This window comes from Physeter macrocephalus, chromosome 19 (genome assembly GCF_002837175.3).
Source record: "Physeter macrocephalus isolate SW-GA chromosome 19, ASM283717v5, whole genome shotgun sequence".
Classification (NCBI taxonomy): Eukaryota; Metazoa; Chordata; class Mammalia; order Artiodactyla; family Physeteridae; genus Physeter; species Physeter macrocephalus.
The window spans coordinates 14,004,669-14,023,034 of record NC_041232.1 but is presented as its reverse complement, the minus strand read 5'-3'; the positions used below and the strand labels follow the sequence as shown (position 1 = coordinate 14,023,034).

At 40.7% G+C, this 18,366-nt stretch overlaps 1 protein-coding gene and 1 non-coding gene across 2 annotated transcripts in view; one reads left to right on the top strand and one right to left on the bottom strand.

The window, feature by feature from the left end:
* MED13L (mediator complex subunit 13L) overlaps window positions 1-18,366 on the bottom strand; it is a 265,530-nt gene that overhangs the window by 18,894 nt on the left and 228,270 nt on the right. The window contains 8 exon segments of the mRNA XM_028480228.2: window positions 1,268-1,487; window positions 2,083-2,509; window positions 3,190-3,382; window positions 5,303-5,526; window positions 6,138-6,317; window positions 10,248-11,185; window positions 15,710-15,915; window positions 16,211-16,431. Of these exon segments, the coding sequence (XP_028336029.1) occupies window positions 1,268-1,487; window positions 2,083-2,509; window positions 3,190-3,382; window positions 5,303-5,526; window positions 6,138-6,317; window positions 10,248-11,185; window positions 15,710-15,915; window positions 16,211-16,431 (2,609 nt within the window).
* LOC112064135 (U6 spliceosomal RNA) lies at window positions 14,947-15,049 on the top strand. Its single transcript, XR_002891387.1, has one exon. It is a non-coding gene; the product is annotated as a U6 spliceosomal RNA (small nuclear RNA).

Sequence of the window (18,366 nt, the reverse complement as noted above, 5' to 3'; positions counted from 1 at the left end):
AATAGAGATCTAATATGCTAACAAGGCAGTTCAAAAATGAAATGGTATGAATTCTTTACTTGAATGGGGGAGGCAACTTTAGTTTTAAAATACAGAAATGCCAAACATAGTATAATTCAGTCTTAATTCCTTTCAGTGACATAAAGTCCTATATTCCAAATATACCAGCAATTTAAGAAGAGGTGTCACTCTGCTGGTCAAGTTACACTGTCACTTAGAAATTACCCTGTTCCCACTTTAGAGATAAATTCTCAATTTATTGTTGCCATGCCCCAAAATTTAAAAACTTGCTTTTAAATATACTTCTCACTTTTGTAAGGTATACGCATAGTATACACGGCATCTTTGGAATTATTGTCTAGTCGTCTGAGACACAAACTTCAAATCAGTGAAAAACTATCAACAAGCTACACTGGTAGCTTTAATTTCAATCTTTTAATTCTATAATATGGCTTGAGTTAAAGTGACAGAAAAACAAGAATCCAAACACCCAAGACATCATTTTTCACCTATTAAATTATAAATTTTTAAAAATTATTACACTATAAAGCTGGCAAGGGTGCACTGAAAATGGGCATGCTCCTTCACTCCTGAAAGAAATGTAATTCACTATAACCTTTTGGGAGAGGAATCTGGCATTATTTATCAGTATCTTTATCTGAGAATCCACTTTAAGAAATGACCTGAAATGTGAAAGAGAGATTATACCTAAAGATGCTTATTATGGCTTTATTTATTTATTTATTCATTTATTCATTCATTCATTTATTTATTTATTGGTCACACTGTGCAGCTTGTGGGACCTTAGTTCTCCGACCACGGATTGAACTCAGGCCCCGGAATAGGAAGCACGGAGTCCCAACCACTGGACCGCCTTATAGTTGTATTTGTAACAGTGAAAAGGTAAAAAAAAAAAAAAAAAAGTAATTATATCTAACTGTAGAGAAACAGTTACACATGGAAAATATGCAGTCTATAAAAAATATGTTGCTTGGTGAGAATTTTAAATAAGGTGGAAAAGTATTCATGAATAACTTTAAGTACAAAAAGACTAAAAATTATGTGAAAAGTATGATCTCAATTGTGTAAACAAACACAGAAAAAAGGGTAGAAAAACACCAAAATGCTAATAATGGCTGAATTTAAAAGGTAGAATTAAGAATACTTTTTTCTATTTTCATATACATACAATTTTTTAAAAAACCATGAACCTGTTTACTTTCATAAAAACAACAACAACATAAAAAATAAACTTGCAAATGGTTACCTGGAGAATGAAAGAATTTCTCATATGCTCAGGTAAATTATCCAGCATTTCTGTGTAGCAGCGCATCAAACTCAACAGCCAAAAATTTCCAGAAGTGGAGTCTTCCTCTGCGGTATAAGTGAAGGGGTCCACCATGTAAATGACAACAGCGGGAGGGTAGGCTTGGCTGTCTGCAGAGTCAGGCTCCGTGGGAATTCCTATCCTCTCCCTTTCTGTAACACTGCAGAGAGAGTCACTTATGAGATGCACAACATAAATATAAATTATACAAAATAAATCAACTCCAGAGCACACTGACTCTCTAGACAATGATTACAGATTAAATGCAACATTAATATGTACCAAAATGAAGGCAAACCAAATCAGTTAGCATCCAGATGGATGGAAAACAACAATATGCTCCTCTAAAATGGGAGATCTCTTTTTTAACTGCCCCCCCACCACACCGTGGCTTCATTCTACAAAGATGTTTTATAATGCTGTTACGTTAATAGTAAGAGCTTACTATTACTATTATCCATTTATTATGTTCATATAATAAAAGTATTAACAGTAATATTAATTATATTAAGTATATTAATTAGTAAGTATATATTACAATCATACTAGTAAGATAATAATAATAAGTTTATAAGAAGTTCTCAAATTTCTTAACACTGAACTATAGACTGACAGTTGTTACTCTCTTGAGGAAAGAAGAGAAATACCACCCTTTACAAGGTTTAGAGACTCGAAGTCGAGGGGGCTGGGGGTGCAGAGGAAGAGTAGACAAGGGGTCCGAGCTGAAGCCACTCGTCTTGGTCAGAGTACCGTACCTTTCCTGTCCATCCTGTGAGGGCTGAGAGGAGCTCTGCCCAGGCTCAGTGTCTCCACCACAGCCTATGCTCCCTTGCGTTCTCTCTGCCGAGCTGGCCCCAGCGCTGGGGTTCTGCCCTCCGACACTACCACTGAATCCTGAAGAAGAGGTAGTGCTTATCTGGTTAATAATGGGAGCAGAGGCAGATGTCGAGGCCGGTGGCACAGAGGAACCAGATGCGGAGCTACTTGCTGCCGGGTTCACAGAACTGCCATTGGAGGTGGGATTAAATGCACTGCCAGCTGAGGGGGCTGCCGATCCTGGATTTGAAGCTAAAGGCCCCGCATTCCCAGGTGTAGCTTGTCCCTGTGCTGCTGCTGGTGGGGTCTGGTACTTAGGTGGTATCAACAGGCTGCTGTCGAGCTGCAGAGTGGCTAGATAAGGTGCTGAAAGTGTACACGCAGAGAGGTGACTTTAGGAATGTTCTGCAGTGTCTGGCTGAAGCAGATATTTAGAATAGTCACTTTAAAAAAAATTATGCTTCCAGGTTGCATTACTCAAAATGCTATCTCTACCACTGAACATAAGCTTGTATGTTCTGTAAACATGGAAATAAACATGGAGCTACTTATTATAAATTCTGGGGAAGAGCCTTATTTGGGGGAGGGGGGGCGGGGGAGAGGAGAAAATCAATCATTTGTAACATTTCCCTTTCAGACTGATTCCATACGCCTTCACTGAAAACTGAGAGGCCGTTTATTCTACAGCCATCATGGTATATTATGCTCCTATGTGCAAAAGGCTTTGTAAGCATCTAAGATTCTCTTGGGAATCTGGGTTAAAATTAAGCAGTTAATACCAAGTCATGCTGCTACATTTTCGAAATGTGGAGTAAATTAGATATGACTTCCTTAGGCTACTGTAAATAGCTTTTAAAGAAGATACATGCACATAAAAATTAGCATTTAAGTACTTAGAATGCAAAAATTAGACCTAAATAAATACAGTAATGGAACACTAACATTTCCTGAGACAAAAGAAGTATAATGCTGCATGTCTAATAGGGAGCAGGGGGAGCGATCTGCTATTTCTCAAATTCTACTTTGCCAAATACATCCCCATTTACCTAGGTGATGGCGGCAAACTTGCGCATAAAGTTTGAGTCTGGAATGATTGTCACTCTCCTCGCTGCCCCATGGCTGGTTAAACCACTCGCTCACAAGCTCTTCCGCCAGCTTCTGCGCCACGGTCTTCCCCACGCGCATGATCCCGTCGCGCAGCACTTTGCAGATAGGCTTGTGCTGCCCAAGCCTACACATCTGACGGCACAAACCAGATCGCCGTTTACAACAGGAACCACTCCTTCGTTCAGTACACATCGTTACCACGCAGATTCTTGACCATACACACGGGAGCATTTTCCTTTGTCTTTTAGCGTTACCACAAGCAACCAAACCAACATTATATGCTGGTCCCTTCTGGTAATTATAATGCACCTGAAACTGTTCTCTGTCTCTCCAAAACCTGGACTAGGCTCTCTAAGGAAAAATGTTTCTTTTAAAGAAAAATGAATGTTTCTTCACCCCAACCACTTCCTCCAGCACAAGGGAAGATTGCTGAGCACTACCTGATTGCTAATGGTCAAATAAAGAATTAACCAGATTCCTGCCTACTTAGGCTGACTGAGACATATGTCCACTAAAACCTCTTAAGTAATCCTGACTTATGATGTTCTCCCATAAGATAACATTAAAATTTTATGGGCCATCTGTTACATTGTTACAGACATTTGGAGATCACCAATAGCAGAGGCCACGGAAACAGTGGATATGCTGATCACTTTTTAAAAGTAAATAGTTGTTTTAGCACAATGAGATTCTGTTACTGATGTGCAGGACATTAAATGGGTGCTTATGGCGGAGAATTAATATACCTGCAGAAAGTAAGCTACCTAGCTACCTGTTCACCAGCAGAAGAGCCCATATTATTAGCCCTTACTAGAGGTGAGGAACAGGAAGCTTACCAAGCCCCTAAAAATTCTCTAGTGTACACTCTTCTAAAGCAGGTACGCATTACTGCCAAAAGAGCAATCCTAAAATGATCTGGCAGTCCTTTTATGTTTTGTAACTTATGTTGAAAGCTTCATTCAAAAGAATGGCTGGGCTTTAAGATTGCTTAGACAAGTTTTCTGTGTTAGGGTAATTATGATTTAACATTATTAGGCATCACGAACCAGGCACCGTTTAGAAATTACTGTATCCAAGGATTTCCTTCAGTGGCTTAATTGATGCCATTATCTCATACTTTAGCATCTTCTCACTTCTTTGTAGCAACACGTAAGTTTACTATTTCGTGTGTACTCATACATTTATAGATAGTGAATGTTCCGTTATGGAGTATTTTTGAAATTCAACTTGGCATCTTACTTAGCAAACACTTTTGTAATGCTTATAATATGCCTGTCGCAGCTCTAAATACTTTACAAATACTAATTTCATTTATTCTTGTCAAATATAAAGATAACAGAAGCATAAGGTACAAAAACCTTAGTGTCTATGTACTTTAGCAGAAGAAATGTGGCACTAACTCTTCAAAGACAGACATGATTCTAATTTTTCAAAGGTAACAGGAATTTATGTACTAAATATATAAAATTATCTAAGTGGCTTTTACATTACTATGTATAAAGTAATTATACATTATTATGGTTATCACATTATTAATCTGTACCAAAATTTTAGTATTAAGATGAATGGAGTGTTAAATAAAACATAACAGGGACATGAGTCATTAAACCTCTTATGATTCAGAAATTTTCAAGCTAAACATTTTTATACTGTTTTCAGGAACTCCCCTCCCCCACCCCCGCCCAAGAGTAGATATGCTTTCTTTTCGTAAAGCTCATCTTCTGAACAACTACTATCCCCTGGTGAGTAATACTTTTAAACTTCAGCACATAAATGGGGAAAAAACAGCTGATGGGACTTTAAGATGGGTGGTAAGGCTGGTAGAGGAAAATCTTTAAATCTAATAAAATATAAAAGCTAAGATGGGAAAGCAATGTACTCCTTGAAAAACTTGCCAATGTAATGTAATCCTTTTCTTCATCCTCCAACTATGTGAAAATTTTCTTTGAGTCCTACTTTGAACATATTTGTTCTTTAAAATTTAGTCATAACTAGAAACAACCTGAGGACTCGCATCATACAAACAATTTTCACCTTTCGTGTCTTCCTCACCTCATATACAGCGCTCAAGTCCCTGAAAAAAGTTTTGGCTCCTTCGAGCAAGGCCTCATTTTCTGGACACACCACAATATAGGCAACATCACGGTGGCCCCCGTATGGGTCCAACAACAGCCTCTCCCAAAATGGCAAGGAGAATGGCGAGATGGTGAGGAAGTCCTTGTCATAGCCTACCAGCAGAGTGGGGATGGGCAACGGCTCAGGAGATTCTTCAGAACCTAAAACAAGATTGCAGTTTAGGAAAGTGCTTGACGGTCTGTTTCCCACAACCTCGACAACTGAGAATTCTCTGGTGCATTAGTCTTATTTCTGGCATCAGAAATTTTATTGTAGGTTGACATGATACTCTTAAAAGTACTCTTCAGATCCTCTAATTAAATGGCCCCTGATGAAGAACCTTAATTAAATGAGTCAGAACATGCTTATAAAGTTTCAGTAAGATCAGAGGGCACACTAGAGCAGGTTAAAGTTAGTTTTCCAAACAGCACTATGTCATTTCCTTTAAGATAAGCACTATGATAATCCTGACTATGAAGAAGCTGACAGAACTAGTTCAGAAGTTCATCCAGATGGAAATGCAGTGAGGATCAGGAAGATGAGGAGACCCTAACAAATAGTCTATTTAGGGATTATATGACCTTGATTATGCCAAAGACATTTAGAAAAATTATCTCCAAAACTGACTACTGGAAAATAGGGAGATTATAAAACTTAACAGTCAGGAGGAAAAAGATTCTATTTTGTCAGTGAGGGAAGGACTTGACAGTAACTAAAGCTGCTTTTCATAGAACAAAAATCTGAAGGAATTTAAACAGGGGAAAGATTCTACCGTAGGTTCCCCGTCCTGCCATTTTGTGGAACTGCTGCCAGGTGAGTGGTCCCTGCACGTGCTGGATATTCTCCCAGGTCCTGCCCGTGCGCTTCTTCTGGATGGCATCTTGGAGAAAGGGCTGCAGGGACAACAGCATACGGACCACATCTTGGGAGGAGAGCATGCTGATGTCCAGCACTGGAAGAGAAATGAAATGAAAAGGAACGGGAATCATAAAGGGGGGCTGGCACACTCCTCTTCTTGCCATCATTGTGGACCTCAGTTATACTCCACGACAGAGACATCACTGGCAGCAGGGTCTACTTATAGTATATTCTAAAATACCCGACTTGGGAGTCAAGAGGAAAGACAATCTTCTAAAGTAGAAGACAGTTTATTATTTATTATTGGAAATAATAAAAGGGAAAATAGTTTACTCTATATAAAAGAGGTTAACTATAGGATTGCCTAAAAGGGGAAAGGTAGATAGGCCTGACTTTTAAAAATCATACAGACTTGTTTCCAAGGTTGTTCTTAAGAAAAGAGAACGGCAAAAATTTCCTAATTATTGTTTCCTGCTTTTAGTTTCTCAATTACTTTTATTTACAAATATCCATGTTTTGATTATATGATGAGTGGGAAAAAGGAACTTAAAGCTTTTACAAACTTTAAAAACTGCTCTTAATGAAAGTATTTTCACAAAATAGAAAATGCATAAAGAGAAAGATGACCTTCTACACAGGCAGAGGCACATGAAAACAGGGCAGAGGCAACGACAGGCCTGAAATTCATCTGTACAGAGAGGAAGGTAGGAGATTCATGGTTTCAGAACATATGTTCTTCCTGCTAGCAAGAGGGTTTCTTAACCTAGAATCTGAAAAACCTCTGAAACTCTACCCCAAACTGCACATGCACGCATGAGCATAGGTGTATTTTACCCCAAGGGAGAAGGTCCATAATGCTCGTCAAATTCTCAAAAAGATCTGAAGAAAAGACTACTTAAGCTGGAGATGGTCAGCTATGAATCTGCACAGCTGGGTTCCTAAAGACCTTTCCTTCCTCTTACTTTTCTAGCTGATTAGGAAAGTGGCATGGATGGAAATCTGTGATTTATTTACCAACTAAATCTGAAACACAGGGTGCTTAAGGGGTCTTAAGACATTTTTAGATGTGTCCCCACATCAAACACAGGCTGCAACTTGATGGCACAGAGTTTTTGTTTTTCAATCTGGAACGAATTTCTCAGGATATTTCATATGCAAATCTGGATTTCCAGCTTCTCTTGAAAAACTGGAAAACTGCCTGACAGCCCTGGGGCTGAGACCATCATATTCCTGGATGACCACCACTTGTTGGAGCCAAGGAGTAGCTGTCCCCTTCAGACAGTTCTTGACGCTCCCCCCGTGCCTCCCCCCACCCCAGCTGGCCTGAGACTGAAGCAGCATTTATCACCTTGATCTTCAAGCCTGTGCTTCTTTTCTTCTTATAGGAAAGAAAAAAGTAAAGTACCTCTTGTACCCATGGCTCTATCAGAAGTAGGAAAATGACAGACCAAGAGAACCACAGGTTAGAGAAAAAAGTAGAAGTATTTCTTTGTGAACTCTATTCCTGTGCATACAAAATAGAAAGTATGTTGTGAAAGGACACAATTTAGGTCATTGCCTTTTGCAAACCTGGCTCTCCACATCATTCATTTACATTATCTGTCTGGTACTTTTAAGCATCTGAATTTGGAACCCACAACTCACCTACAATAAAATGTGCTATTCTTCATATCCAAACATGCCACTACTGATCCACCCACACACACTGATTTTCTACCTGAAGGCCACTGTCTAGTAAAAGAAACCACCTAAGATAATCACCCACAATTCTTTAGGGGAAAGACTTTAATTCATAAATTCATGCAGCAGACATTAATTAAAGGCCTGCTAAGTATAAGGCACTCTACTTAAACCTAAGCAGTTATAAAAATGAGTATAACCCTTGAAATACTTCCTCAGGAGTCTCCACCTCCAAGAAGTCTCCTTGCTTATATAACCTTCTCCCCTGCGAGACTGATGACTATTCTGAAGCAGCGTCCATGTTTCTTTCACACATAGACTCCTCCAGCTTGGCCTCTGCTCCCACTGGTCTACAGAAACAGCTCTTACCATGGTCAAAAGACTGGTTTAATCCTTATCTTAAAAGCTTGGCTGAATCTGAATGCCTGTTGACCACGCTCTCATTCATGGAACTTGGTTACATGGCAGAACTCAGTAAAGCTCTGTCCCAGGCCCTCCTCTCTTTCCATATAGTCCTCCTCCCCAGTGAGCTCTCCTCCTCCTCTGCGCCCCTGACTTGGGTTATCATCTATGTGCCATATACTCCCTTTCCCCTGAGCTCCAGGTCATGAAGTCCCAAGTGTCTACTTGACACCTCTACCTGGACATCCCAAGAGAAATCTTTAAAACTTCCAAAACTCAATTTATGACCTTTCTCCCCAGACCTGATATTCCTCCAGTACACTCATCTTTTTTAAAAAAAAAAATAATAATAATTTTATTTATGTATTTATTTATGGCTGCGTTGGGTCTTTGTTGCTGTGTGCGGGCTTTCTCTAGTTGTGGCAAGCAGGGGCTGCCCTTTGTTGCGGTGCGCGGGCTTCTCATTGTGGTGGCTTCTCTTGTTGCGGAGCACAGGCTCTAGGCTCGCGGGCTCTAGAGCGCAGGCTCAGCAGTCGTGGCGCATGGGCCTAGTTGCTCCGCAGCATGTGGGATCTTCCCGGACCAGGGATCGAACCAGTGTCCCCTGCATTGGCAGGCAGATTCTTAACCAATGTGCCACCAGGGAAGCTCCCAGTACACTTGTCTTTGATAGATACCACTGTCTGTCCAGGTATACATGTCACAAACCTGGGTGTCTTCCTGAGTATCTCACTCTCCCTGATCCCCCAAATCCAACCCATTTCCAAGTCCTGCAATAATCCTTCCCAAACATCTCTTGAATGTTTCCACTTCTTTTCCATCTCCTTTGCTAGGACACTAAGCCAAGCTACTGTTTCTTATTTCATCTACTGCAGGAACTTCTCAGTCTCCTCAAATCCATTCTCGCCATTTTCTAATCCACAGCCCACGTTATAGTCAGAGTACATTTTTTTCCTAACTACACAAATCTGATGTCTCTTCGTAAAACCCATCATTGACTTAAGACTCTTCGGATGAAGACCCAGTGCCCAGCATGTCTCAAAAGGCTCTTGACAAGCTAGCGCGGCTGGTCTCTAGGGTTCTCTGAGTTCTCTGGGGGCCCCACGCTCTAGATAACTCTGGGCCCTTGCACTCACCCCTCCTCTGCCTGGAACATGACTCCCCGCTCCCTCCCTCATCACCCAGTTAACCTGTACTCATCGTTGGGATCTCAAATGTTACTACTTCTTCAAGAAAGTGTACCCTGACATCCCGTGCTTTCATCACTTATAATGGTTTGTAATAATATGCTTATTTAATTGGAGGATGGAGGAGAAGGCTTATCCATTTTCCAAAATAGATTAGAAAGTCCCTGAGGGCAGGTACCTTGTCTCTTTCATTCACCATTTTATCCCCCCAGGACACATCATAGCATAGATAGTGAATCAATCAGGAAAGGGAACAGCAAGGCACTCAGCACTCTTAGAGCCCAACTCCAAAGACGTTTATCAACTGGAGTTTTTAAGACAGTGACATGCCCCAGTAACCACAATGCAAAGTAAAATGTGATCACTGTTACCAGAGACACAAAATACTGGGAAATCAGAGGAAAGAGAAAATACTCTGGTAAATAGATAGAAGGCTTCCTGGAAGAAGTATCATGGAAACTTGATCCAGAAGAATGCGTAGACTTAAACATGAAAGGGTATGCAAATTATCAGTTTGTATAATCTAGACAACATTTTTTCCACAAAATAATTACTCTTCTCCAAATGTGTTTCAATATAAAACATCTCCCCGTTCTTAACTTTAGGGTGATATCAAGATAGCTCTCACTTTAGTTATGTCTATTTTTTAATAAATGAAATTTAAAATTTTGTCATATAACAAAGTAAAGAAAGTTTGCAAGTTATCATCACACCAAGACAATTTTCAAAGCAAATTTATATTCTGGGAAACCTACCATTGCTATGAGGCCAAGAGTGCACAGTGGCACTTCTCACCAGAGCTTCATCCACTTTGCCACCTGTGGGATTATCCACATACTGCCGCCCCTGCTCCAAGGCATTAAAGCATTCCGTCCAGTAATCATTATTATCTGCTTGCACCCGGTCGTAACTCCAGCTCACACAGGGAAGAGTTTGGCGACTGTTACAGGAAATGTAGTCCAGGAAACTCAGTGAAGCAAAAGGTTGTGTATGTTGATTCTGCAGGAGGAGGAGAAGGCTTATCGGTGGCTCCTGGGATTTTCTGGCTCCTTCCATCTGCGGAAGGAAGGTGGTCTGACACATCATTAAGCGCCTTTCAGCAGCCTGACCAATATCAGAATTCTTCCCAAAAATATCCAACTCATCTTCCAGGAAGAGTCCCGAATTGTAACCAAGTTTGCGATTCATGATCGCACTAAACCCACAGGTACAGCGGTACTGGTCCTCATTGGAAGAATCGGGGATGTAAAGCCCAACATCCGCCCCTTTGATGTTCATGTTGCAGGCACAGATGCAACAGCTGTCAAAGTTTCTGTCTTTAAAGATATTCATCACGGAATCAGAAAGAATCAGAGTCACATAGAGACTGTGAGCTTCAGGAATTGGCTGCATGGTGGCAGGCTCCACAGAATTAAGAGGCCGTGTGGTAGAGGGGGTAGAGGCTGGTGACCCCTGATCGGTGCTGTCATATTTAACAGACCCTTGACCACTGGCAGTGCCCCCTCCTCTGGGAGTTCTTGGGGTCCTGGGGGTTCGTGGTGTGGGGACAGAGAAGCGAGGGGTTGCTGGAGATGGCAAAACTCCTGCTCCACTGTTGCTGGCTGGGGCAGCGCTGTTCAGTGTCACCGGGGTGTTCATCTGTGGTGTGTTCAGATAATCTGGATCTGCTAGGCTCCCGACACTAGGCACATTACTGCAACAAAGAGACAGCACCAAGTGAGAACGGGAGGCAGGTCACAGGTGCTGGAATACACACATAATCACCCCAACCTGGCCTGTGCATTTGTTATTTATGCACGCTATCACTTGGTTTATTCAGTTTTCTATTAAGCCTCATCTTAATCTTTTGAGGGAACTGTAACTATTTTTACAAGAAAACATGATGCTGGATTTGGGCAATGTAGTTTTGAAAAACTATAACTACTAAATAGAACTGGAACACTTGAGTTCAGATGCCAAAGTAGCTAGAAGACCATAGGATGAAATTTCCATCTAATTTGCAATTACATTTTTGTCATTTTTTGAAATTGAAATTCTGCCAGTGTACTTGTTCTCTGAGGCTATAATCTACATATGATTCTAAAGTAGTTATAATCAAATGCACATGAAAATTTAACATTTTTCTAATTTCCAAAATGTAGTCCTATCTAGGCTAGCATTTTTATAGTAATGAGTGACCATGAGGGAATTCTATTTTAGGAAACCCACTGGCCAGTACTATATTACAATTAATACAAATACTTCACATGCTGCTAAAAGGACTTAGTATTAGTTAGGTAGCTGCCCAGAAGTATATATATTGCATCACAGTTTCCAAACTTCTAACAGATTTCTGTAGGGTGGAAGGCAATTCATTCATTTTTTAATTTTTCAATATGTCATGCATAATATAGCACAATTATTTTTAGCTCCCGGAGATTGATCACACTGTGCTACCTATTTTCTCATAAGCAGCGACTTCTTTTTGGAATAGCCACATGGAAAACAAAACAGTGTCTGCAATGTTCTGCTATTTTATTATTGTAATAAAATTTTCTTGATATATATTCTTAGATGTACATGTATAACAGCGCAGGATTATTCTTTCCAGTTAGAAAGTATCAAAAGAAACAGATTTTTTAAATACTTAAGATTCTTCTGAAATCTGTTAATACTGTGCTTAAACTAATGTTCCTCCAATAAAGTACATATTCATTCACTTACAATTTGAAAGAAGAATGTCATAAAGTAATGGCTCTTCAAATCATTTTCTTATGATTTTTAATCAGCTATGCCTAACTTATCAACGTGAAAATCCAAATCAGTCACTGCAATGAACTGTTAAATCTGAGGCACAGTGGTATCTTTGAGTACAGATAACAAATGACCCAGAAACCTTGATCAGCAATCATTGCTATCTCAGAGACCAAAATAATAAGTGTGTAATAATGATCTTTACTCTAATTGGACTCCTTTAAATTTTTCTGTTCAACAAAACCCCCAAATTATTATGCAGTTCAGATCACAAAAGGAACTATGACGATTAACTGAAAACCTAAATAATTAAATTCCTCCCGAGGCAGTAAAAATGGTTTATCTTGTACAGTAACCTGACTTTTCCCATTCAATAAAAATGAACTGAGTACCAACCCTATGCTAGATGCTGCATACGCAACAGTGAAAAAGAGGAAGAAAAGTTAGCTCATAGCAAGTATGACAGGCATCAAGTGAGTGCTGGTGTGCTCTGTGATAAAGCGGAGGTCCAGGGCGATGGAGACCACAGCAGGAGGATTTCCCATAGGCTAGAACTGTCCTGTCCAGTAAGTAAGGTAGTCATTACCCCCATGTGATGAATTTAAATCAACTTAAATAAAAATAAAAAGTCAGTCTTGATCTCAACTAGCCACAGTTCAAATGGTGCACAGCTACAACTTAAGGGTAGTGGATGCTGCACTGGAAGGTACAGATACAAACACTTATTTCATCAGAGACAGTTCTATTAACAGCACCAGTTTAGAATACCAAGAATCTATGGGGTGGCAAATGATAGATTTGATAGATCTAAACAATGATCTAAATTATTTGTTATTGAAACCATCATACAGCAAAGAGTTGCATGTCACTGTTTGAGAAGCTTGTGTGTGTAGGAGATTAAGCTGTGGAATGGGTTCAGAAGCTATTGCACTACTTGCGAATGGCCTGCTAACTCCTGGTGTGCTCGTCACTCTAGCTGTGCTGGACCAGTCTCAGATTAAATAAGCGAGGGCACAACTGGAGAACAGCAGCAGAGAACTAGCCAGGCCCCTCCCATCTAGGGTGCTTTTGAACACATGCTTTCACACTGCTGGTGGTTGTGGAAGTACTCAGAGTTCTCAGAAAAAAATCTTATGTGGGAAGTAGGGCAAGATAACCCCATTTTAAAGAAGGGAAGAGCCAGTAAAATGGTCATTTAAGGCCATACAGAGACTAAACAAAAAAGGCAGGAATCTGAGCCCTATGACTCTATAGCTGTACTTCCCCAAGTCTATGGTTCTTTTAAACCACTTCTCTGCCACACTTTTTCATTCCCATACAGACTTTATATACACAAGCATAAAGCCTGTTTATAAAATTAAACTTGATTTCATCAAGATGATTTTTATATGAGGTCACAAAGAAGTAGCCCACAGACTGGACCTGGATCATAAATTTTTCTTAGCTCCTAGAATGTAACTCTGGATTAACTGTCAACACTTTTTTTTGCCGGGGTGGGGGGTGTGCCTTGCCGCACGGCTTGCAGGATCTTAGTTTCCCGACCAGGGATTGAACCCGTGCCCTAGGCAGTGAAAGCACTGAGTCCTAACCACTGGACCACCAGGGAATTCGCAACTGTCAACATTTTTAAAAAGGAAATACATTCATACATTTAATTCCAGGTCTCCAATTCCCTGTACTTGAATAGCAAAAACAGAACAGAACAAAACAAAACACGCAGTCCCTTTGGGGGGGGGGGGGCACTCTCAGCAGTTCATCTCTGACCCCGCCCACTCCCACTGCCCCTCGCAACCACCTCCGCGCATCAGCAGTGCCAAGTCTTCCGCTCTGCCCAGTCCATTTCATCCACATGTTGCTTACCTGGTCCTGATAGAAATTTGAGTTTGTGGCCTTTTATTTTATGGAATTTAAATTATTTGATTAAGAAATTATCACTCAGGGCTTCCCTGGTGGCGCAGTGGTTGGGAGTCCGCCTGCTGATGCAGGGGACGTGGGTTTGTGCCCCGGTCCGGGAGGATCCCACATGCCGCAGAGCGGCTGGGCCCGTGAGCCATGGCCGCTGAGCCTGCGAGTCCGGAGCCTGTGCTCCACGGCGAGTGAGAGGCCCGCGTAACAAAAAAAAAAAAAAAAAAAAAAAAAAAAAGAAAAGAAATTATCACTCAAAGGGGAAACTGATTCTACACTGTTGCAGTAAGAACTTTTTTGGCGACAGTATGAAACATGTCCAAGCTACAATAAACACTTCCTTTTCCTTCCCCCGTATCATAGCACCATTCTGTTGCTGCTTTCTTACATGACATGGGGTCAGTAACAGAGAAATTATCATGTGAATACTTCATTTTAAAGTGCCTTAAGTAAACACATTTGAAATCATCAAATTATGTAAAACAAAGTACTTACCACCATCACCCTAAAAATATTACCCACTCCAACTAACGTTTGATTCTGTGATAGACACTGATTTGACATTGAATGACCATGAACATCATGGTTCTCTATACAAATAACCTTAATTTTTCCATGTATATGAAATTTAGTTTAGAAAATTTTCAACATATATTTTCAACAGCAAATAATATGCACAAAAACATGAATGGCCAATAAAGGAAAGTTTCAAATGAAATGCTGTCATCATTTAAAGTAAATATTTAGGTAAGATAAAAATCAGGAAGCAACCTAAGTGTCCATCGACAGCTGAATGGATAAAGAAGATGTGGCACAGTGCTCGCTTCAGCAGCACATATACTAAAATTGGAACGATACGGAGAAGACTAGCATGGCCCCTGCGCAAGGATAAGATGTTAAAAATAAATAAATAATTTTTAAAAAGAAGATCACTACAGAACTATTAAAACAAAACAAAAAAACAAACAGAAAAGAAGATGTGGCACATATATACAATGGAATATTACTCAGGCATAAAAAGAAACGAAATTGACTCAGCCATATAAAGAAGAGAAATTGAGTTATTTGTAGTGAGGTGGATGGACCTAGAGTCTGTCATACAGATTGAAGTGAAGTCAGAAAGAGAAAAACAAATACTGTATGTTAACACATATATATGGAATCTAAAAAAAAAAAAAAGGTCCTGAAGAACTTGGGGCAGGACAGGAATAAAGACACAGACACAGAGAATGGACTTGAGGACACGGGGAGGGGGAAGGGTAAGCTGGGACGAAGTGACAGAGAGGCATGGACATATATACACTACCAAATGTAAAACAGATAGCTAGTGGGAAGCAGCCGCATAGCACAGGGAGATCAGCTCGGTGCTTTATGTCCACCTAGAGGGGTGGGATAGGGAGGATGGTAGGGAGACGCAAGAGGGAGGAGATATGGGGATATATGTACACGTATAGCTGATTCACTTTGTTATAAAGCAGAAACTAACACACCATTGTAAAGCAATTATATTCCAGTAAAGATGTTAAAAAAAAAATCATATTAAATACAGCAGATAATTCGACACAATCCCAGCACATACTTGTAGCCATCTCTAATGAAAGTGGCTGCAGGTGGCATGGGCAGTTGTTCAATTTTAGGAGGGATTGCCCACGAAGGCCGAAACAGACAGGCATCAGGAATCTTCAGAGGTAGCAGGCATTGGCTCGGCAACATCTTCAGTGGAGCAAACATGGAGGATCCCACAAAAGGTTGAAAAGTTGGAACTTTGTGCACATATGAAAAGTCCTGTGACAACAAAGTGGGGCTGGTGATAATGCTGGTAAACAACTTTAGGACACACGATAATAGCAACAAAAATCACTGTAATTTAATACTTCTCTTTTATCTGATCAACAGAAAACTGCTAAAGCCAAAATTTTAAATTAATCAAAAGACACTATAATTACCTCATGACCGAATTCAGAGAACTCTTAGGAACTTATGTATACATGGCATACAGACAATACTATTTTAAAGAAGTTGTATAAAAATCTGCTTTCAAACCACCCTGCCTTTGTATAACTACTATATTGGCAATTACCTTTATTTCCTCTGGCTTGGGACTTCCTAACCCGTCTTCCACTTCCATTTTGAATTCAGTAAGCTGTGTTGAAACCATACTGACCATAGGGCTCTCCATCATGCCTAACGCTGTCACTGTCTCTGAACTGATTCCATCTTTATAATTCATCACAGGAGAAAATGCAGGGTGCTGTTCCAAAGAAGGAGGAGTGGGGAACATCCTTTGCAGGTCTGCAACTGCTAAAAACAATAAAGATAAAAAATAAGAAAAGGGCTTCCCTGGTGGCACAGTGGTTAAGAACCTGCCTGCCAACGCAGGGGACACGGGTTTGAGCCCTGGTCCGGGAAGATCCCACATGCTGCAGAGCAGCTAAGCCTGTGCGCCACAACTACTGAGCCTGCGCTCTAGAGCCCACGAGCCACAACTACTGAGCCCGTGCGCCACAACTACTGAAGCCTGCGCGCCTAGAGCCCATGCGCCGCAACAAGAGAAGCCACTACAGTAAGAAGCCCGTGCACTGCGATGAAGAGTAGCCCCCGCTCGCCACAACTAGAGAAAGCCCACGTGCAGCAATGAAGACCCAACACAGCCAAAAAATAAATAAATAAATAAATAAAATTTATTTTTTTTAAAAAAGAAAGAAAACAAAAATTTGTAACAGGCCTGACTTCTAAAAAAAAAAGAAAACAACCTAGTTCATAGCCAGGCCCTCTAGTTGGCATCAGAAATAATGTTGATTGAATGGTCATATCAGTTACATAATAGACTATTAATAATGGAAGTATCTAAGAAGAAGGCCATCAGCAGAAAATTATCCTTTGCTGCAACTTTATCACTATACTCTTGATGCTTTATGATTTGGCTTCACATTAATTATGTGAACAAAGTCTACATAACATACATTTTTTTCTTCCAACAATTGATTCCCTGAAAAATCTAAGCAGATGAAACTTCATAGTCAGGGTTAATAATCCTATCTAGAACCAAAAGACAATTTATTGAAAATCAGCTGGGGAAAAAAGTATATTTTAAGAAATACTTAGATCAGTGATTCTCAACCTTTAAAAAAAAATCATTGTTATATACATGAGGTTAACCATCATCACTAATAGTGTCTCATTAAGGGACTGATTCTTAATTAAGTAGGAGTGTACGCAATGAAATGCGGTTGTGAAATTTGGCCACTAGGGGGTGTCCCGTACAGCAAATTTATTTACACATTTGGAGCCAAAAGTTCAAATCAGTGATTTGGAATCGTATCTGGTGTACCAATTTCCAATCACATTGCTCTTTCTAGCAACTTCAATATTTAAACAGGTAAACAGTAACCACTGAACAGATCTTAATATGACTTACAGCTCTGAATCAGAAATTAATAAAGAATAGCTGCACCATGCTCTGACCTGAGCTAGAGTCTAAGGTAGCGCTGTACAGAGAAGCAGCAGTGGGCTGGGTTCCCCAACCCACGTGCTCCCAGCACAGCGCTGCTGTGGTATGGTCACTTCCTCCCTCAGGGCCTCAGATCCATCATCTAAAAGGGAAGGCTTGACTAGACGTGTGATTCTCATTAGGCTTGCTTTCTTTCCTTTGTTTATGGGGGGAAGGGAAAGCCTCCATGATATGGAGCAGAAAAAAAGGTGAGAACCTCTGCATTAGACGCTTTTTACCATGTTTCCTAGTTAAACCATTATATAATCCTGAATAATTTACCCTCTCTTGGCCTCAGGGACCAACAAGGGGAGAACAAGGCCAACAGGCAGGGTTTCAGAACTAAACTTTCACTTCCATTCAGAGAAGCTGCACTTCTATTTATTTCCTACAATACGATTCTGTATGAGATTTCATTAGACAAAATGGTACCTGCTGCTGCTAAGGAAAACAATTTTTAAAAGACAGAAAAGAAGAAGAAAACCTACAACCCCCAAGCTGATCTTCAAGTCACCTTGCTGTGACAGTATTTTACCCTTAAGAACATATAACAGGGCTTCCCTGGTGGCGCAGTGGTTGCGCGTCCGCCTGCCGATGCGGGGGAACCGGGTTCGCGCCCCGGTCTGGGAGGATCCCACATGCCGCGGAGCGGCTGGGCCCGTGAGCCACGGCCGCTGGGCCTGCGCGTCCGGAGCCTGTGCTCCGCAACGGGAGAGGCCGCAGCAGAGGGAGGCCCGCATACCACA